This window comes from Notothenia rossii, assembly GCF_949606895.1.
Source record: "Notothenia rossii genome assembly, chromosome: 5".
NCBI classification, from domain to species: domain Eukaryota; kingdom Metazoa; phylum Chordata; class Actinopteri; order Perciformes; family Nototheniidae; genus Notothenia; species Notothenia rossii.
Genome location: NC_136903.1, coordinates 73,641,946 through 73,663,724, shown reverse-complemented (window position 1 = coordinate 73,663,724; position 21,779 = coordinate 73,641,946). Strand labels below are relative to the sequence as shown.

The 21,779-nt window shown below is 42.6% G+C and overlaps 3 protein-coding genes across 3 annotated transcripts; 1 reads left to right on the top strand and 2 right to left on the bottom strand.

The window, feature by feature from the left end:
* The first annotated feature begins 695 nt into the window (after positions 1–695).
* On the top strand, positions 696–2,147 carry ora4 (olfactory receptor class A related 4). The gene is made up of 2 exons (XM_079685092.1): positions 696–1,031; positions 1,110–2,147. The coding sequence occupies exons 1-2, from the start codon at positions 945–947 to the stop codon at positions 2,133–2,135; spliced, it is 1,113 nt and encodes a 370-aa protein (XP_079541218.1). The 5' UTR covers positions 696–944; the 3' UTR covers positions 2,136–2,147.
* Positions 2,148–2,633: 486 nt separating this feature from the next.
* ora3.1 (olfactory receptor class A related 3, tandem duplicate 1) lies at positions 2,634–5,069 on the bottom strand (the record flags this gene model as incomplete). The annotated part of the gene is made up of 4 exons (XM_079680556.1): positions 2,634–2,860; positions 3,252–3,497; positions 4,217–4,480; positions 4,785–5,069. 4 exons carry the CDS (start codon positions 5,067–5,069, stop codon positions 2,648–2,650), a joined length of 1,008 nt encoding a protein of 335 aa, XP_079536682.1. The 3' UTR covers positions 2,634–2,647.
* A 1,383-nt stretch (positions 5,070–6,452) lies between these two features.
* Positions 6,453–21,354, bottom strand: LOC307039330 (von Willebrand factor A domain-containing protein 1-like). Its single transcript, XM_079681262.1, has 5 exons — positions 20,976–21,354; positions 11,308–11,847; positions 10,887–11,165; positions 10,116–10,391; positions 6,453–8,435 (listed from the first exon to the last, which is right to left on the bottom strand). Exons 1-5 carry the CDS (start codon positions 21,055–21,057, stop codon positions 8,134–8,136), a joined length of 1,479 nt encoding a protein of 492 aa, XP_079537388.1. The 5' UTR covers positions 21,058–21,354; the 3' UTR covers positions 6,453–8,133.
* Positions 21,355–21,779: the final 425 nt, after the last annotated feature.

The following is a 21,779-nucleotide window of genomic DNA, read 5'->3' as shown; positions in this document are numbered from 1 at the left end:
AAATCAGCATGAACAAGAGTGCCTATAAAGAAACAAGTTTATCCCAAGCATGATGGAAAAAAGATGCATCATCGCCCTCCACAATTAATTTAATTAAGCAGTGCTAATGTGAGATTATTTGAAATAATAATTGCCTAGTCCTAGGAGAGAAGCTTGGCGACTCAGTAAACAATTAGTACAGGAAAATAGTAAATAGCTGACTGCTAGGAGAAGAAATGCTGTGTCAGTGGGACTGATTTAGATCCATTTGTCCCTTTGTTCCCTTCAATTCACACAGGGTAATTGGTTGAATCTGTTTGATTTGCAGTAAAAGTTATTTTGATGGTACAATTATAGTTATATATTATTATATATTGTATAATAATATATTGTATTGTCTCAACTATGGAACTTCAAGAACTACTCCTGAGAAATAAATGAGCAGATTGCTGGTCCTTCACAAAATGCATTTCAATAAGTGATCATTTAGTATGAATAACTTCATGGGAGCAGAACAGGTTGTTACATAGCAACCCATGGCTGTTGATGCGATCATTCAGACGAACAGACAGCATTGCATTTGCAGTTGGTCGTTGATGCGGGAAGAAAACGTGGAAAATGTCTGCCTCTGCATGCACACTCAAATGATCAACATATTAAGTTAAATTAACCTTGAGCCTGTTCAGCAAAGAAACCTTCTGCGTGTCAAATGTGTGTGTGTGTGTGTGTGTGTGTGTGTGTGTGTGTGTGTGTGTGTGTGTGTGTGTGTGTGTGTGTGTGTGTGTGTGTGTGTGTGTGTGTGTGTGTGTGTGTGTGTGTGTGTGTGTGTGTGTGTGTGTGTGTGTGTGTATATAAATGTGATGAGGACCATCAGCAGCGGTAGGGGTTTGCTGAAGCCTTGATGTTTCACTCTGACTCTCACACAAAGAAAAAGCAAAGTATGTCCCCATGCAGAGGATGATGCCATGTCAGAAGACCTCACTGTAGAGGCTTTTCTGTTTGGGTTCTTGGTCTTTTCTGGCATCCTGGGAAACATCTTGGTCATCCATGTGGTGAGATAACAAAGAGACTAGTAATTGTTGATGGAGCTGTATGTTTTGGATTGTACTCAGTGTGTCTTGTTGTCTCAGGTGTTTCAGTCAGCCGTGGACAGTCCGTCAGGAAGACTCCCTCCCTCTGACACCATCTTGGTGCACCTGTCACTGGCCAACCTTCTGACCTCACTTTTCCGCACAGTGCCCATCTTTGTGTCAGACCTGGGCTTGGATGTGTCTCTGTCTCCGGGCTGGTGCCGAGTCTTCATGCTGCTGTGGGTGTGGTGGCGAGCTGTGGGCTGTTGGGCGACGCTGGCACTTAGCGTCTTCCACTGCACCACCCTGAGGAGGCAACACATGGCCCATGGACCCCTGGCTCTGCAGAGGGAGAGGAGGCGGGTCTGGATCGTTCTAGGAATGGTGTGGGGCGCAAACCTGGTCACCTCAATTCCAGCTCTGATATATAGCACCCATGTTCACGGAAACTTCACTGTAGAGCTGATGGTGATCAGCTGCACCACCAGGCCTCTCCTGGGCTGTGTGTGGGAGTTCCCCTCCCTTCAACAGGGCTCAGCCTTCGCCTCTTCCTCGCTTGCACTTAACGAGGTGTTGCCCCTGGTGCTGATGGTTTGCACCAACCTGGCCACACTTCATGCTCTGGCGAAGCACATCCGAGCTGTTACGGCAGGGGGAGAGTCAGGAGGAGCCCATGGGGATATGGAAAAACACGTGTCCAGTGAACGCAAAGCTGCTCATGTAATCATGTCGCTGGTGTCGCTCTTTGTGGTCTGCTGGGTACTACAGGTTGCTGCGGTGACATACTACAACCATGATGGGGGACACCACGCTGAGGGGCTGCTGACTGTGGCCCACTTCTCTGCCTCACTGTTTGTAGGATTCAGTCCCATGGTGGTGGCCCTGGGACATGGCAAGCTGAGGAGGAGAATCAAGCGTATGCTCCTGATGTGGACTGAAGTTCTTAAATGTCACAGGGAGGTCACTGAAAACGGGGGTGAATCCCCAAAGACTGAAGGCAAAAAGAAGGGAAAACAAACAGTTTTTATTGTTGAAAAAGATAGTAAGGTCATACAAGTTAAGGGGAAAGTTAAAGAAGATAAATAATGGAACCAAAATGAAAATGCGACTGCTTTGATAGCAGGGATGCATCCTCAATATGAAGGCACCAACTGCATGTGTCCTCTGGACAGAACTTTTGTCAAGTATTATTTGAGGTTATTCTGAGATATTTCAAGCGGTTAAGTGCAAGTCAAGCAGAGACACAGTATGTTTTCTGAGTCACAAATGATTATCAGCAGGGGATTTGTTTTCTTGTATGGTCGAAACTAGTTAATCTAATTCAATTTATCATTGCTTCTTTGTTGTTTCTTTTGAGCTAAGATGTATTCAAATAATCTTTTAGCCAAAATCACATACAATGTCTCAATATTTTACATGCCTAAAAAAAATAAGCTCAAAACAAATTCAATAAGCCAAAGAAAACTCTTCCAAAATAGTGTTGTACAGAGGACAAATTAGAGAAAAGTACTCAACATGTTGACCCCCTTTACATTTTTGAAGTTGATGCAAACAATAGCTTTTGATTAGCGGTATTGTGAGAGCTGCACAGGGCTCTGTCATTTAGAGAGCATAGACTTGACGAACAAACGCAGCCGCCTGTGGCCCACTGCCAGAACAGCCGGTGACATGGCAATGAAGATGATGTTGGCAAAACGAGCGATGACCAGAAGAAACTCTGCTGAGGAGCCGCGGTTGTAGTTGAAATAGTTGACTGAGATGATGCTGGTTCCCCAGGATGCAATGAAAAGCATTATGAGAGCAAGAATTACCTGAGAAACAAACATGGGAAAAATTATGGAAGTAAAACCGATGAAATATGTTATTGACTCCAATAAAAATGAAAAACAATCCTATAAGGAAACTGGTGTACATTTAAATGTTTTATCCTATCCACTAGTTCAGTTGCAGTTGTATTTACAAATACTTAAAAGATTAAATCTAAAGACCTAACAGATAAATGTGAATAGTGTAAATGATAATCTTTCTGAAGCTTGAGAGTGGCCTAGATACTTAGGAATATTTAAAATACAGTATAAGTTGACTTATGCACTATTAATGTATACTGTAAAATACTGCTATTTGACCAAAAATAATCACTACTCATCCACATGATGAACATGGCTTCAGTGAGCTCTTCACTCCCTTCCTCCTCTTCCTCACCTTGGCTGCTCTCCTCTCAGCAGGCACACGCTTTATGACTGGTGCATCTGGTACCGAGCTCCTCATCCTGCTGTGGGTGTAGAGCGTGTAGAGGGAGCCCAGGTTGGTGAAGGCCATTAGGATTATGGGAATAGTTTCATGGATCACCATAGATGTGGTGGCGTAGGCGAGGCCGCTGTAGCTGGAGGGGAAGTTCCAGACACAGCCCAGCAGGGGGCGCGTCGTGCTGCTCACCAGCATCAGGGTCTGAGAGAGGAGGAGGAAGATGAGAGTGGAGGAAACAGGGTGAAAGCTACACAGGGCTAGCAATTTAAGGAGACGAATTAACTCTATAGAATCTTAGACGCATAAAGTAGTTTCAACCCCATTGATCTCTCAAGGGAGAGATTAATGTTGTTTTATGATTGAATACAAATGAGTATGATCAGGAAACTACCTATAAATACATTTTTAAAAAGCCTCACTCAAAATGTTCTAAATGCTCAATTCATTTAAATCCAACCATTTTCTCAGGGTGGATGCAAAATTACATACATATATTGAATCATGTGTAACTATGTTTGCTCCACATTAAATATGAGTTGATATATAGACATGTCTTTAAATGCAATGTTTTGTTTGTAAATTGTACACAATTTCGTTGTGATAATGCAGTTTATCTTAAAGTAAGCATACAATTATGTCACAACACTAATGTAATTTCTTAAAAGTCATATTTTAACTGAAATAAATGCAAACTCAATGTTTACTGAAAGCAGGTTATTTAACAATGCGGATAATCAGCTCTAAAAGCAATGAATAGTAACCAGCTTTGAATTGTTAAAAAATGTAAAGCACATAGTAGCAAGGTGTAGACAATCATTAGCTGTGATTTAAGGTGTACAGGATTGGCAAAAAATAAAGGCTGAAATATGCAAAACGACAGGTGTGCTCCATTCATTGAATCTAATGCAGCAAGCTCCTACCTCGGTGCTGTTTACGTCCCCACTAGTAGAATAGATATGAGCAGGAATGGAGTACATAAAGTTGAGACACCAGATGAGGCCCAAAATGAACATTAGGGTCTTAGGGAGACCCCGGGGCGCATGAAGGTTCCCAATAGCTGGAGCCACACGCCTCAATGTTTGGAGGTGGAACGCACTGAGGAAGAGCGTTGACCACACGTTGACCGATCGCAGCCACACCCAGACACCCATGAGAAACTGACACCACTCTTTGGATGAGTATAGCTGTAAAAGAAAGTGGTGCATAATCACACATTTGGAACTCTTCCTCACTGTCGTCCCCATACTCATAGTTTTCTCCTGAAGATACAAATAAGTCACAAACCATACTGACATTTAATTCACTTCCAGTGTACTTAACTTTCTAGTTTGTGTAGGGCAAACACAGTACTTCTCTTACAAAACGGGTTGACCAATATGTACACTTTTGGCATATAGGCAACTGGTAAGTTAGGTGGTGCAAAAAAAGTAAATTCAACAGACATTTGAACTCACTGGAGCATAACTCATGAGCTTAAAAAGCACATACCTCAAGTCCCACGTCTGAGACGATAAGCAGTGTGTTCCTCATCACAGACACCAGCAGGTTGGACAGTGCCATGTTAATGATAATTATGTCTGAGTTACGTCCCCCAACCCGGTCCACTATGACACTCTTACCAATCACCCCAACCACGGTGGCATTACCAATGATCCCCAGCATCACCAGGATGATGTAAAAAGCAGTTTGTACGGGAGACACAGAGATACGCAGTCCCATCCCCACAAGCCCTGCATCCTCGCCTCCCTCTATCTGGTTGTTAATTTCAGCCATTGTCTCAAAAACTTGTCAACAAAGTTTTAGCAAGTGATGTAAAGTTTAAAAATATGTTCCATCTTCATTTTTGTTTGTCAGAGGAATATTCTCCAGCTCTCATCCTGCAGCATGCTGCAGCAGTACATTCACCCCGCTGGTATTCTGATTGTAGATCTTTGCAGGTGCAGCTAACCTAAGAGTACTCCCTCTTGGGGCCAATAAAGGGGTCCATGATCCTGTGTGTGTCATCAAGACAAATACCTGGCAGCAGAGGTGTCTTTGTGCTCCGGTCTGGTGAGACAACCACCGTTAGGCTATCAGAAAGCCAAAAAGCAACACAATCTTTTATGCCTTGGGGAGCTCCAGGTGCATGTTAATGAAACACAGGAGATTAATCAGCGTCCCTGAATGCAAAGTGCTTCCTTTGCAACTTCATTTTTTTTGCCATCATCCTCTGGGAAGTGGACGTTCTCTTTTTGTGTGCTTCTTGTACGGGGGTGTTTAGTAGAGAAGGAAATAAACTGATAGCAACTCTGTTTTGGCTTTAAGTCAAAACCAGTAAACACAGACAGTCCATTCCCCAGAATAAATAATTGTGCCTTTAAATCTGTTTTATTACAGAAATTCAAGTTGTGGTTTTCATCCCTTCCTCATTTAGCATTGCAGAACCACAGTGGTCACTAATTCATTTGGTCACTAGAGGCCGTGCGTTCCACTCACATCCTGTAAAAGACCCTTGTTATCATTCACCTGTTTAGGTAGTGACACTGAGGTACATCCTACAACAGTTTTAACAAACATTAAGGATTTCATCTACATCCAATTATATCCAACAGTATGTCTTTATTTAATCTTAACAGTGAATGGTAAAGGTAAGACGAGCAAGACATTCAGCAGGTAAGAGTTAAACAGCAGCAGACGTTGCATTACCCCTGCTGCAAGAACAAGTAACTCCAATGTTTTAACCAATAACACAAATCAAATTAATGGTTACATTAGGTGTGATTGTAAGATCAGAACAAAATGTTTTTTTCAGTCCCTGCATAACATTCTATCTGTGCAGGTTAAATATGTTTCCTCAACAGGTGTGTGCGTGTGTGTGTGTGTGTGTGTGTGTGTGTGTGTGTGTGTGTGTGTGTGTGTGTGTGTGTGTGTGTTCAATATAAACATGTACATATAAAGGAAGATGATTTCTAATCATTCTAAAACATGTGTTTCAAATCAGAAGAAGACATGAAGTTCACCTCTAACTTATTTTCTGAACCTTTTCTGAATTTCTGTTTGCAGCTAACAGCCACTAGATGGTTCCGTAAGCAAACAAATACAGTAGAAGAGAGGAGAACTTTAAAACTGATTTTTTTGATTCCCTTCTGAAAAGATAAATAAATAAAATGCTTAAGGTCACAGTGCAAATCGCTTTAATATAAATATAATGTTTTTCTTATATTTTCATTTGACCAGAGAAACAATGAAATAGACAAATCTGGAACTGAATTCTAAACATGACAAAAATATATATTCACAGCACGAATATGTCAAAACGCTTGAGTGCTCTTTTAGTTTTCTAAATCTCTATATAATGAACTGAAATGCACACAAGCCAAAATGTGGTCATAGATAATATAAATTATTCAAAAATATGTTCCAGTATGCGTCAGCAAAATGATTGTTGCATGTAGTTATTTTTTGGGGAAATAACCTTGCACTGACACTGCTGTATACTGTAATACACTTTTTTATATTCATACATTTCGATCATTTTCACAGATGAACACTACGTTTATATTATTCTAAGCGCTATGCTTATTGAAAAACAATAACAGGCAAAGTGATAATCCTCTAAATTGGCCATCTTCCGCTGCAGGCTAATGTTAAATACGTTCATTTAAGACTCATACAGTATGAAAAATAGCAAATCAATAATTACATATTTGAAAGATTACATCATTAAATTGAATCCGGCTTCTTCAGCTTCTCAGGTCGCAGAGTATCAGGGACCTTCTGTTTGACTTTTATAGCTTTACTGTAGCTCTACAACTCCAAATGATTTTTGGTTTATGGTATGTAAGTAATAATATGTCATTTTCTCACGCTTTATCTTATTTTTTGTCAGGGTTTATTACCAAAACAACATTCAAACTGTAATGGAGTATAGTCAGCTGGGTGAATCCTCAATGCTTTTAGGATCTAATACCAGTGAGAGGTAATACCAGTTATTTTGATCTAATACATGACAGAAGGAAAATACTGGGAAGGACGTTTTACATATAAAGAACTTTAAATAATTGCAAGGATAATTTCAAGTCAATACACATTACTTATGTAACAGTAAGTATTAGGCTGACCTACTAATAATAAGAACAATAAATACAGATTTTCCAAATCAATAGTCTACGAATGCACTGTTAAAGGTAGGCGCTGGACTAATAGAAGACAGCAATGAATACATAAATAAAGGTCTATTCTAAAGAAACGCATTTGCACTAAATGTCACCTGTGGATGGGCTCATAAGCTGCTGTTAAGGGAGCTATAGTGTGCAGACCTTTATTTATGTTTTCAATAACAATAGCTGCTTACACAATGATTTGTGCTTACACAATGATTGCTGCCTACCTGCGTAGTCTTGCAGCTGTTCATATTCTTGACTCACTGATATGTTAAGCAAATGTGTGTGTATGGTGGGCGGCATTCCTGCAAAGTTGAGGATTAAAATGTATAATTATGCCAGATTTGCTCAGCCATTGTGTGACAGTGGTCTGTAGCTATGTAATAAAGACTTGTCTGTCATTATAATTAATTTCAAGGTGAACATTTGAACTAAGTACAATAATAATCATAATGATACTCAGTCTTGCGTTAGTTATCTAGACTAGAGCATCCAGCGCTCAAAATGCTCAAATTTCACCCACTTTTTTGCTCCAGCTGCTTGATTGCTGCAGACTGTGATTGTTAACCCTGCTGGCTAGAATCTATCAGGGAAGAGAGACAGGCAAATGGGAAATTATACTGGCTCTAATGGACCAAACCTGACAAGTATGGACATTATCCAGGAATTAAGAAGAACATTTCAGATAATAATATTCAGCTCAGCCAATCTGTGTGGCTCTCTGCAGTGCAGCATAACCCTTCTCCTCGGCCCGAGCTGTAGACCGGAGACACACACACTCGACTGCTCGGTGCGAGGTGCTTGAGGCGCGTTGAACGAGAAGAAGCAGGCAGGTAGAGGGAGGAGATGGAGGGCTTAGAGGTGTAGGTGTGGGGGTTTTGTCTCTCCCAGCTCAGCCAGTAGCCTTTTAAACCTTCTTGATTGGCCTGCCACGCTACCTGCACCTCCTGATGCTCCACTGGGATCAAGTGAAGGTCGCTTAGGGCTGGCAGAGCTGCTGCAGGATAAAAAAAACAGAGAAAAGTAAGGCAAATATTGAAACCACCAGGGAAAGTAAAGCTGAATGCAGGACTCAAAGGTCAACTTTCAAGCAAGAGAAGTAAACAATGCTTTTAAAGAGCGTCTTGCAGGTTTTTTATTTTAGTACATTTATGCTTAAACTTGCTTGAAAATTACAATTAAAAAAGTGAATGTAGGATTTGATATGTTTTACGAGACTTAAGGGCAGGAATTCAGAGGGAAAGGAGCAATTTTGAGCTCTGCTCTTAAAAACTGCTTTTTTTTAAGGTCATACGTCAAACGCGTCATATTACATCACACAGGGGAAACATCTCCGCTCTCTGACCGCAGGTATAGTTAGTAGTTGCGTTGAGTTGAGCGGTTGTGTTTTAAGGAGCTGTTATTTTTCGGTAGTTTTACATTGTATTTCACCATTTGTAATCATGGTGCAGTATTGTGTTTGTGCAGGTTGCACAAATACCAGCCTGTCAGGACATCGAGTCCACAGTAAAAAGGACCGGAGCTAGCGTTCGTTCCTGGGTGCGTTGTGCATCCACCTCCCTGCAGCACATACTCTCCACAGCTTTATCAGGAAACCGTATTACTTCTCTCTCCGCCCCCTTCGCGGCTCTCTCTCTCTCTCTCTCTCTCTCTCCCCTCCGGTACACGACACCGCTGTGTAACGCTGTGGTGGCTGTACTGCTCCAGCCGTCTCCTTTGTGTTTGTTTGTTTCCCCCCGTCTGTGTTGTTTGTGTGTGCGTGGTGGCTGTCACTCCTGGCTCCCGGCTCAACCTCCACTCACCTGCTGCAATCAGCTGTGTACCCTCCCCGACTATACACCTGCTTTCCATCAAGCCATTTACAACGGCATATCAACGGAGGCTCCACAACCTTTCTCCGCCAGATCGTCAAGTATCAGCCGTATCTCGCGTCTCCCCTCCGGTACACAGCACCGTAGTGTGGAGTTGCATTAGGTAACGCGAGATATGGCTGATACTTGCGTATTAGTTTCTGTTATGAATCAGTATCAACAGTCCTGCCAGTAACGTTACTATATTATCAATGCTACGTTAGTTATAGCCTGATATATGATAGCTAACTTCACAATGTTGTGATGTGACGTTAGCTAACATTCTGTAGCTAACGCCGGTCACTCACCAAGATAGCTGCCCAGTTCTCCACTGGTTCTCCTCACACCAGCTCAATTTCTCTCCGATGGCCGTTATTTCTTCTAATCCTTGGCTGCTCCTGGTCTCTTGGACGCCTAGCAGGCTCATAATTATAAGGTTGTGGTCCGTCATATGCATTCGAATATTCATGTTCAACTTCTTCTGTTTCTTCTGTGTCAAAACTAGCATTGGGATCCATGTTTATTAATACGTTACACCGGCCGCTCTCCCCCTTGTTTCCCCCATGTTACGTCAAACGCGGGAGGTCACGTGCCGAGGCTTTTTTATGCGGAAGTGAACATTTCTTACAAAAACGACGCCAGATGTCACTGTAGTGTATATTTCTGTGTATTTTTTTGAAAATCTAGTGTATTCATCATTTTCCTACACATTTATTCACAGGTGTCTTTAACCTGGAAGTTGCTCTTTAAGCAAAGAGGACAAAATGATCCTGAAGCGAGAACAACTGAAGGACACAAACTCACACAGTCAGACATAGTATACATACCCTCTTGAGTGCATGCTCTAACAGACATTGCTCTTTCTTTTCCATTCCTATGCAGAGCACTGACTGTGACGAGGTACTGAGTGCCTGGCTGCAGGCCGGTCAGTAAAGTAGAGTTCTGCTGGCTGGGTAATGTCACGGTGAGGACCTCTCCGCTTGGAAAAGCTCCATACTCCACTGTATATCTCTGAACTCCAGCAGGCTGCAGGGGACCCCAGCTCACACGGATCTGACGAGAGCCAGAGTCTGACACAGAAACCTCTGTCGGGCCTAAAACATCTGAGGGGAGAGGAGACAGGGGGGAGAAGTGGTGACTGGCTGCAGGAAATTAAGAGTCATCAAAATTAATTTAGGTCTGAACCTAGTGTGCATTAGGAATATTGCTGTGCAGCACCTGATACAGAACACAGATGGTAAGTGTGTTGATGCAAATTAAATAATGATACATTAAGCCAACTTTAAATGTCAGACAGAGAACAGAAACATGCTGTAACAGGCTCTCTAATGGATATCTGTTGTCTAGAAAGAAGTCATCAACTCTCTTCGACACTCAACCTGGTAAATGTCTCCAGTGTTGTGATACTTTTAAATTAATTTAAACATGTCCAATACGATTTCAACTGATAAAACTCCATTAGTTGAGGAATATTCTGCAAAATGATAAAAACAATAACAACTGCATTTACTTTCTTTTTACTGTTTAGTCGTGAGCCTAGTATGTTTTTTTATGTGCATTACAGGAGCGTTCAAGTATATGTTTTTAAATCCTCTCACCAGGAAGTGTGGTGAAGTTAACAGAGAGTGTGTTGAACAGCCTCTGGTTGGACTCCGGGTGCAGGGCAGCAGTGTAGGTGGTGTCAGGCTGCAGGTTGGTCAGCTCCACCCAGCTGGAGTTGCCTGAGAGAGTGCGTTTAGTTTCAGGGCCTGCTTTCCCCAAAGAGTTGTATGAGATCTCATAGTAACCGCTGTCTACTTTCAGAACAGGACGCCACTGCAGCACGGCACTGTGGGAAGTCAGGTCAACCACACGCAGCCGTTCTGCACGAATAATTTCTACAGATAAGACAAGAGAAAGAGAGGCAGCGTGAGATAAAATATAGAAAGAGGTTAAGCCTGTAGTGAAAAATCCCCTTTTCTTACCAAAAAATAAGCATGCTTCTACTGTGCTCAATTTCATATTTAAAAACCCACATACTGATAATGGCCTCCCTCAGGTCTTCTGTGATGATGTCGATGTCATCGATGTCCACTGAGTAGAGGTGAGACTCCAGTGGAGGTGTCACGGCACGCTGTAACACCTGGTAGTTTCCATGTACTGTAGACACAGCTAACACTGACACTCCCTGCGCCTTCAGCTCGGCCATCGCCCCCCCTACGTCTCCGGGCTCCACACCATCAGTCAGCCACAGCAGCACCTTCGGCATGTTCTCGTCTGTCTCTGTCAGAAGCCCCTGGGCCACCCTGAGCGCCGCCTTGGTGTTTGTGTCTCCCTGCAGCTGGCTGACACTCTGCAGAGCTTTTTGCAGACTTTCCTGGTTGTTGTGGACGTCCAGGCCAAACTCCAGGTTGGGGTTTGTGCCCACCTGCAGCAGCCCGACCCTTACGTGCCCACGACCCAATGAGAAGGGGCGAAGGAGAATGGTGGCGAAGTGCAACAAGCGCGAGAACTCTCGGTTTGCAACACTTCCTGAAGAGTCCAGGAGAAGGAGAACATCGCCTTCACAGCAGTTTAAAGCTTTGCAAAAAACAAGGGAAAAAAGGACGGTCATTTCATTTGTCTGGTTGGATTGAAAGGGTAAATGGTTATACATTAGATTTATCTATGCCAACCTATAATGTTCAAAGCTGCCTGTACAAACATTTTGTTGGCCACTTGGGGGCAGTATAAAACAAGCTATCAACACAAAATGTACATATTATTTTGTTGTACATTTAACATTTGTGCATTATTGTCTTATCCTGGAGATGAGTGAATAATTAGCTTATCCTTGTCACGATCTGTCTGTGTTGTGTCTTGTCTTGTCTAGATCTGTCTTTGATTTTCTATCTGCGTTGCGTTTTCTCTTGTTTAGATCTGTATTTGGTTTCCTGTCTGTGGCCCTTTCTCATTTCTCTAACTCCCCTCCTCGACTCCTATCCTCGAGACTTAGTCCCGCCCACAGGAGATGCGAGCGGAGGAGCCGAGGAGAGAGGAGGGGAAGCAGCAGGCGGTTAGAGAAATGAGAACTCCTCTCCTCTGAGCAGTCATTTTAAAGAGACGTCCATTAATGATGACAGGAGGCACAGCAGCACTCTGTCTGATGGACAGATGTGTTCATGAAGACTTATATTTACTTTTAATTCATTCACAGTGCGGTACAAACACACACACACACACACACACACACACACACACACACACACACACACACACACACACACACACACACACACACACACACACACACACCCACCCGTCTGTCCGCCGCATCTACGCACTGTACAACACACACACACATACACACTGTACCACACGCACCTATAGCTCCTAAAGCATATAATCAGGCTACAGCCGTTGTGTATTTTATTATCCGAAGCACTTAATGGTTTTAGAAAAATATCGACTCTTTGTTTGTAGATATCTACTAAACTAAAGCAAATAAAGAGAGTAGGCCCGCCTGTTATACTGAGTGATATATATTTTACACACTGCTCTGCTTTCTGCACGGACTTCACAGCTGTTCTCACTGTAAACATTGCATCGTGATGAAAGCAGTTAATCAAATAATATCCAGGGGATGCATGCAGAGCTGTCATTGGCTGAGATAAGTCCGGCCGTGCGTCATGACTCTTTGAAACCTCTGTTCCCGGAAATGAATCTACGAAGGAGCCGTGGAGGACCCATCAGTGCATCCTCGGTTATAGCTCCTCCAGAGAGCCTCCTCGACGCTCGATCCTCATTCCTCGAAGTGCATTTAGAGAAATGAGATTTCCTTCAACATAGCGCGCTGAAATTCATTTCTGGGTCACTACCGGAGGACCGAGGAGTCGAGGAGTCGAGGAGTCGAGGAGGGGGATTTGATGAAATGAGAAAGGGCCTGTGTGTGTTCCCTCCTACCTATTCCCTCCTACCTGTTTTCTTGATTGTGTTCACCTGGTGCCGCTGTGTTTTCTCCTCCCTCCTCACCTGTCTCTTGTTTCCTTGATTAGTCCTGTGTGTATTTAAGTTCTGTTTTTTCTGTCTGTCATTGTTGGTTCGTCATTTGTCTGAGACTGTGTTCTCAGGGAGTGTTCTGTTTTTGTCACCTACACCTTGAAATAAAGGTATTTTTCTCGGTTCAACCTGCATTTGGGTCCTGCCTGTTTCACTGACCCTAACAGAACCAACCAACCAAAAGATGGACCCAGCAGACAGCCTGTACGAGGTGACGTACAATTTAATGTGCTTTAAAAACGACTGTCGATATGCCTCCAGTGGAGCACCAGTGGCGGATTTAGGATTGTAGGAGATCCGGGGCTTAGCCCAGGAGTTATTGGGGGGTGCAGGGGTAAAGGGCTATTTTTTTACGACTGGGGAGTGGACCGAACATCCTTTAGGGGGGTCGTCGGAAGATTTATTTTTAAATATTGAAGTTAAAAGCATTATTTTGGTGCACTTTAAGAGCAACATTAACCCTACCTTAAAGCGGACAAAAGCCACTGGAGAACACTTATTCATTAACATCCTTTAATGAAGCAAACTGATGCCTTAACTCACTCAAATACAGTCGTTTACTTATTTCGGTGAAACGAATTTACGTAGAGTTTTAAAGGATGCGGATAGTCTCACCTTGATTCTGGCGCATTGCTTATCGTTTTATAGATCTATTCTCATCCACCATCTTTATTTGTGACGTAAAGAGTGTAAGAGTCACGTTTCTGAATCGGACACTCTGAGTGGATGCAGTCACAGCCAATCGGAGTCTGATTCAGTTCCGTTGCCTGTCAGTTCCGTTGCTATGGTTCCGTTGTTAAGTGTACTGAAACGAGAGCCGGTATAATTCCAAAACAATATAAAAATTGGAATACGTTATTTTAGTGTCTTAAAGGTAGACTGAGGTATGAAGGGTTAACGTTACATCTTAGGATAATTTTTAGTCATGTTCTGTATACATACTAACATAAGGGTATAATTAGTGTGGTTACTCCATGTTTACTAGCTATAACATTAACATTACATCACTCTTTTTCACTTCTTACTCAGTCAGCCAGACTGCAGATATCACCATTAGATTCACAAACCTGAAACATCATCCATTTCTTCACTGCTGGTGATGACATTGTTGTCAGCTGCTGATACTGCAGCTTGCGGCGCCTTTTTCAATGAAAATAACTTTCTAATATCCTTAACTTTATAGGCTATTAGCTTAAAACTTGTCAGGCACTAGCAGAGCCATATGGCGCTGGGCACTAGGAAGGATCACTTCTTCTTCAGGGCAGGGAAGGCTACGCAGTACGCAGGCTACTGTCCCGCAGCGGCTGCCTCTCTGGTGGACTCCGGTACTGCACATTACTCCCGAGACATTTGAAAAAAATTATAATAATAATTTTTATTTGATTTTTTTAAGTGAAACATCCGGGGATTTTCAGAAAACATCCGGGGCTTGAGCCCAAGTAGCCACCCCCTAGCGCCGCCACTGAACGGCACGCCAAGAAATAACCTCATGGCCCTGGTTAAAGGAGTTACTACCCGAGTGGGTGGAGGACTTTTTCGGTAGCTTTGAGGTCAAACCTGTTTCCCGGCCTGCTAGCCCCTGGCATGCTAGCCCCCTGCCGGCCACAGTTCCCAACAAGGCTTCTTTCAAGGACCCTTTCGCTGGGTCTCGTCTGGCCTTTGGAGGACCTCTGAGCCTCCACAAGGCTTCAAGGCAGCATGGAAGGAAACGCAAGGTCAGGATTCCAGTCCCGGCAGCCATGGTTCCGGCTCTGGTCCTAGCCCCAGCAGCCATGGTCCCAGGCCCAGAGCCATGGTTCCGGCCCCAGCAGCCATGGTCCCTTCCCTAGTCCCTACTCTAGTCCCTTCTCTAGTCCCTTCTCAAGTCCCTCCTCTAATCACTTCCCTAATCCCTTCTTTAGTCCCTTCTCTATTCCCTTCTCTAGTCCCTCCTCTAGTCCCTTCTCTAGTCACTGCTCTAGTTCCCACTCTAGTTCCCTCTCCAGTCCCTCCTCTAGTCCCTTCTCTAGTCCCCTCCCCAGTCACCTCTCAAGTCTCCTATCGAGTTCTCTCTCAAGTCCTATTTCAAGTCACCTCTCAAGTACCTACCCTATGTCCCGTGCCGTTGGAGGCCCCGCCGCAGATTCTTCGGCCGGGGGTCCTGCCAACCCTATGTGGTGTGCCGTTGGGGGTCCCGCCGACTGCTCTCCTGCCGGGGGTCCTGCCAACCCTGTGTCCTGTGCAGTTGGAGGTCCCGCCGACTACTCTTCTACCGGGGGTCCTGCCAACTCCATGTCCTGTCCCGTTGGGTGTCCCGCCGACTACTCTTCTGCCGGGGGTCCTGCCAACCCTATGTACTGTGCCGTTGGAGGTCCCACCGACAACTCTTCTGCCGGGGTTCCTGCCAACTCCATGTCCTGTTCCGTTGGAGGTCCCGCTGTCACCTGTCTTGCTGGGGGTCCTGCCAACTCCTAGTCCTCTTCCGTGGGGGATCCTGCCGAAGCCGATCCTGCCGAAGCCTGTCCCACCGGCTCCGGTTCCTGTCCGGCCGACACAGGGTCCTATCCGGCCTCCTGAGCTGTCCCGTCAGCGCCTTCCTGCCCGTCCTCCGGAGTTGTTCCGTCGCCGCCTGCTTCGCCCTCGAGCCCGGCCCCCTGAGTGCCGCGGTCTTCGCCCTCGAGCCCGGCCCCCTGAGTGCCGCGGTCTTCGCCCTTGAGCCCGGCCCCCTGACTTTCTCGGCCGCGGTCCTCGCCCTCGCCCTCGGGCCTGGCTCCCTGACTCTTCCAGCCGCTGCCTTCGCCCTCATGCTCGGCCCCCTGAGTTCGCCCGCTGTGGCCTTCGCCCCTCCATGGACTCTGCCTTGCCCCCGGGCCGTCGGCCCGAGACCCCCTCCATGGTCTCTGCCTTGCCCCTGGACAGTCCGCCCGAGATCCCTTCCGAGTCCTTCGCTGTGCTCCTGGGTTTTCAGCCCAAACCCGTCCTCCTGTTCATCTTAGCAGCTTTAAAGATCCCCTTAATAACTCAGTCATAAAATATAGTGGAGATTTACGGTTTCTAGGCTGGTCTTATAAATGTCAAAGATGCCATTGCAGTGCTTTCGGAAGCATTAATATAAAAAGTGAAATGCAATAACAGGTATATGAGGTGTCGTTTCATGAATATAATAAACAATCTGCTCAAACGTATTCAAAACATGTCAGAATAATATTGCACTGAGAATACTTTAAATGGAGAAAACAGCAGCAGAGCAATAAAGAGAAATGGGTCCCCACAGACGATTTATCAAACCAGAATAAAATCTACACTGAAGATAAATCACTGACACTAGAAAAGGCAGTGCAGTGAGAAAAAGAGAAATCACATCCCACACATCGGGATCTCCACTCGAATGAACACATTTCCCCGTCTTCACCTTTGATCATTTCTCAGAAGCTACTTCGCTCCCTTTCATTGTCAAAATGTCATCTAAGTGGAATCATTTACAATGATAAGAATCAATTCTACCTGCAAGCTCCGTTCTGCACAAGATACTTGTCAAATACATTTGGGGCCTCATTTGTCTGTTGCTCCTGGACACCACTGAGTGTTTCTTCATGACACAGCTCACTGCATGTGAATTCTGTTGAATTGGCTGCTTGTAGTTCATGAAATATTCTGCGTATTATAAATACACTGACATTCGATTTGAAAATCTGATTTGAGATGTGCTTTGAGTATTAATTCAACACAGGGTCATTCCTAATTGTCCTATATATATATATATATATATACACACACACCTGTTTTATTGCTTCAATTCTTCTATGTCATTCACAATCTTTTCCTTTTACATCTCCTCTGCAAAACACACCCATTATTTTAAAGCAGTAGTCCATAATCATTAAATATTAATAGGGAAGCAGAAAATAAATTGGCTGGAAAATAAACAGGCACAGAGGAAATTAGGGAGAAAAGGGAAATGAGGCGAGGTCAGCTAACATCGTATTGAAAAGCAAATGACAGGAACAACAGAAGAGAAAATACAGGGGAGAGAGGTGAAAGCTCTTTTCACATACATATTTGTATATACATGGAGAAAGAGTAGAAGCTGAAAGAGGAAGAGATAGAAAACAAACGAGAAGGAAGAGGGGAGATGGTTGGATTAGGGTTGTTGATTGAGAGGTAGAGGAATGTCTCTCTTGCAGACATTAGAGGAAAAATACATGTGAAAATGTGTTTGTGTGTGAGAGATTTTAACATGTCATCTGTCAATTAATTAGTTTTAAGCTGTGCCAAGGCCATATGCCACATTGCGCAGATGAACAGGAAATATGTTAATTATTCCTGTGAAGTTTACTTTGAAATCAACCTGCGCCGACATCAAACACACAGATGGGAGCGTATTGGTCTGTGTTTGATCAAAATCAACGGCCTTTCCCAACTAATGGTGATCCAAAACATTTTAAACATAAAATGTATGTTGCTCTGCTGCCTTTAAACATTTTGCAGATGTTCTTGAATAAAAAGTGAAAGTGAAGCTAAATTAACAAAAAAGGCCAGGTATGCAGGTAATTGTTTTTAGAACCAAGGAGGAACGAATAAAAGCCAGCACTGAGCTTCAGTTGGCAATGTTAAAAAAAAAAGATAAGGCCAGAAATAACTGTAGTCATTGACTCTGAGCTGAATTTAATGAGTCACTTTAAAACACTTACTAATTCAGCCTATTATCGCCTTCACAATATATATGGGATTAAAGGACTTATGTCACAGAAGGCTTTGGAAAGACTTGTCCATGCTTTTATCTTCAGTAGACTAGACTACTGTAACGATGTCTTTACAAGTCTGCTGCTCGAGTCCTCACTAACACTAAGAAAGTGGATCACATCACTCCAGGTCTGAGGTCTTTTATACTGGCTTCCTGTCTGAAGATTTGATTTCAAAATACTGCTGCTGGTTCATATAGAATTGAATGGTTTAGGGCCAAAATCCTGCTAGGTCCATGCTCTCAGGTCTTCTGGGACTGGTCTGCTTTCTGTCCCCAGAGTCAGAACTAAACATGGAGAAGCAGCTTTCAGTTATTATGCTCCAAATATCTTCAACAAACTATCAGAAACCAGCAGGTCTGCTACTTTTAAATCCAGGCTGAAGACTTTTATTTTTGTTGCTGCTTTTAATTGAACTATTTATATCTTGCACTGTAACTTTTATTCATGTATTTTGTATGCATGTTAGCTTGTTTCATTTTTTTATTGTCTTTGCTTTTTAAGGACTGTTTTTAAATGCCATTGTATGATGTGTTTCTGCTGCCCTATGTCTTAATGCTGTTAATGTCTTTCATTTTTGCAAATCACTTTGAATTACCTTTAGTTCAGCACTTCAAGGATTGGTGTCAGCTTTAAAAAAAATCTGTAGTGTAAAATTCACTACTGATACAATGATTTGCTTTCTTGCAGAAATTAAATGGGAAGATCGACTAAATTCTCTACATTAAATATGAGACTCATAAACTCAACAAAGAGTTAGCTTAGCTTAGCATAGACTGGAAACAAGGGCATCTAGCATTAAGACATCTAGCCTGAGTCTATCCAAAGCTAATTATACACCTACCAGCACCTTTAATCTCTCTTATCAACACATTTAATATATTGTTGTTTAATCACACACCCAAAGCGTTCTGGTTTTAAATTGGCAGTCTATCGAATTCACAAAGCAAGGTAAGTTGACCTGTTATAGGGAGTAAATGCAAGTAAAACTAGTTAAATGTCTTGGTGGAGTCTGAGAAAAAAAAAACTGATGTCAAAGTGATGTCATTAGGGTTTGGGCCTAAAATCATAACAAAAACCCTGTTGTTACAACCTGGGGTCATGCAGTTTGAAAGTTGTGAATGTTGATCAGACAGGGAGGGTAAACAGAAAGATACTGTTATAGTTGCATTGTGGGAAATGCAGTGTTGGGGAGGCTACTTTACAAGCATAGCTTAGCTACCACTTATTTGACAATAGAAGAAGCAAAGCCACCATAGGGGAACTCTAGTTTGGTTTATTTAAGTCACTAAGAAAAAGTAGTTCAAATGTACTAGTCTTTGCATACCTAACAAATGTTTTTTTGTGTATATTGTCCAGGCCAAAGTGATTCTTCCTTGAGCTGATATTCTGAAGTTTTCCCAGATGCTTTGTGAGCACTGAGCGAGCCCGCCCTTTGGCTCAGGCAGGCACTACCCACATGTTAAAGGTTAAATGTATGCAAGTGGAAGCTGGACAGAGGCATTATCTGTCGTTAAATTGGTTTAATTACATGCATTTCACTACTCCACAACACTGGCAAAATGTAAGATTCAGAGTTTCTTTGAGTTTTTTTTACCCTTCTTTTTTAAAAGTTGTGGGTTTTTCAACTTTATGGAAATGCAGTAACAAATTGCAGGACTGCCTCTGAAAGCATTTTAAGGCAGACTGGTGGACGTACTGTGAACTTACATAATGTTAAACTGGTAAAGTTCCAGTTTGGCTGTAGTAACTGTTGTGTCATAATTTGAACACATTTTCATTTTCCATAGCTTGTCGCAGTTAATACTCCCAGATCATTTGTTCCATTGAGTCAATAACACAACTTCAGTCCAGTTAATTTTCCAGCTTAAACCTATAAAAAATATCTGACATCACCTGCAGTGGTGGGAGAGGTGTCCAGAACACAGCCTTTTACTTCAGTAAAAGTACAGAACTATTTATCAGAACGATGTGACAAAGGATTCAAAAGAGAAATGCATGCAGAAAAATGGCCCCTTCAAGTTTTAACCTATATTGTATAAATGGAATAGACTGATGCATTGGTTCATACTAGATAGTGTTTTGATGTTAGGTAAAGTTAAAACAAATGTGAACTACTTGATATGTGTGGGTAGTTTTTTCTGTAACACTGGATCATGTTTTTTGAATGTTAAATCATTATCTGACAAAGTAACTAGAGACTGCAGTTGTCAGATAAAAGTAGTGGAGTAAAAAGTACATTACATTACCAAGCAAAATGAAGCATTATATTTAAATACTCAAGAATATACAATAACTTAAAAAAACTACTAAAATACAGTATTTAAGCGGATGTAATGTGAATGTGTGATTCATAAGGAGAAATAAAACACAAACTGTTTATATTGAAGCCTAAAAACGTGACTCAGTCATTCTGATGATTACAGGCAATTATATTGATTAGATCAAACACTTGGACCATATTAAAAAAGACACACCCAATACATGTCCCGAATCAAAAGTAATGAAGAACTATTATGGAATGCATAACAACACCCTGAGACACCACTTTCCATGTGTCAACTTGTTTGAAGCAGATTGTCAGTGGAAAGGATCCTGGCCTGTTGTGACATATTAAATGCCAGTGATGATCATTAACTCACGTTGCTTTAAGCCAGACTGTCTCGTAATGCAATTTAACTCACAAAACACATTTTATAGCCTAATGTCTAAATAGCCATAGTGTAAAAAAGTGTGACTTTCTACAAGAGTCCAAAATACTTTTTTTTTCTCCAGGTATAACTTTCAGCCCAGGTTCCACTTACAAAACATCCCCAATCTAACACCGAAGACGCAAGAGAAACATTGTATCTATTTATATGTGTGAAAAGGTCTGTTAAAGTTGAATTCGGCCATGTCCCTGCGGGTTTCTTCTTCTGTTTGAGTCTGCCCCGTGTGTTATCAACTCACCTGTGGCAGGTACAGCACTTTGCGTTTTGCTATGCTGCAACATCGCCCATAGAAGAACACATCGAAGTAAAAAGCCCCTCATCCTCTCTGAACAGCATTAAAATAATGATCAGAAACAGCACAGGAAGGTGAAATAAACAACGACGGGTCTCCCTTCATCGGCTCTCATCGCAGAAATAACTCATGTCTGCACCTCTGTCGCCTCTTCCGCAGTTTCGCATCTGCACGAGCCATCCAAACTTTTCTTGAGTAAACGCAGGTGCGTCATGCGCACTACAAGGTTTTCACGGTGCATTTATTTCCTTTAATGTTAGATTCTCACTCAAACCGTTTCACTCTTTCGTGTCCTGATTACTCCTCCTCAGGGACGTTCACAGACATTTTGGGGGCAGGAGCTCAAGTGGGGAAAAAGGCACTTCCCATAATCATTTATAAAAAACTTTTTAAAACAAAAAGTTAAATATAGTTGCACATCTCTGACTTACTGACCAATTTATTTTAATACCCTCACACTCACGCAATTGTTTAATACTCAACAGAAATTATGAAGTTACTGTTTAAGGACATTACAGGCAAAACATATAGTTTTTTCTTGTACATTTGGTTATTTTGGTCTATTTTGCCTCCATGATTTCTTTCACTCTGATGGAAAGAAAACTTCCAAAAAACACATAAATGGTGTTCGTTTTACTACCATGTCTGAATTCATCTATAGATTCAAAGCTAATCTGCATTTTTAAACATAACATTTCAGGGGAAATACTGACTTGACATAAGTAACTATCTGGGGAAGTTGTGAGGTGC

Excerpts from the sequence above, each read along its gene's own strand:
- ora4 (XM_079685092.1), top strand. The coding sequence starts at position 945 with ATGTCAGAAGACCTCACTGTAGAGGCTTTTCTGTTTGGGTTCTTGGTC. Across the intron at positions 1,032-1,109 it reads ACATCTTGGTCATCCATGTG|GTGTTTCAGTCAGCCGTGGA; the intron begins GTGAGATAACAA and ends TTGTTGTCTCAG.
- LOC307039330 (XM_079681262.1), bottom strand. The coding sequence starts at position 21,057 with ATGAGGGGCTTTTTACTTCGATGTGTTCTTCTATGGGCGATGTTGCAG. Across the intron at positions 11,848-20,975 it reads AAGTGCTGTACCTGCCACAG|CTTTAAACTGCTGTGAAGGC; the intron begins GTGAGTTGATAA and ends TTTTTTGCAAAG. Across the intron at positions 8,436-10,115 it reads TAGAGCATGCACTCAAGAGG|CAGCTCTGCCAGCCCTAAGC; the intron begins GTATGTATACTA and ends TTTATCCTGCAG.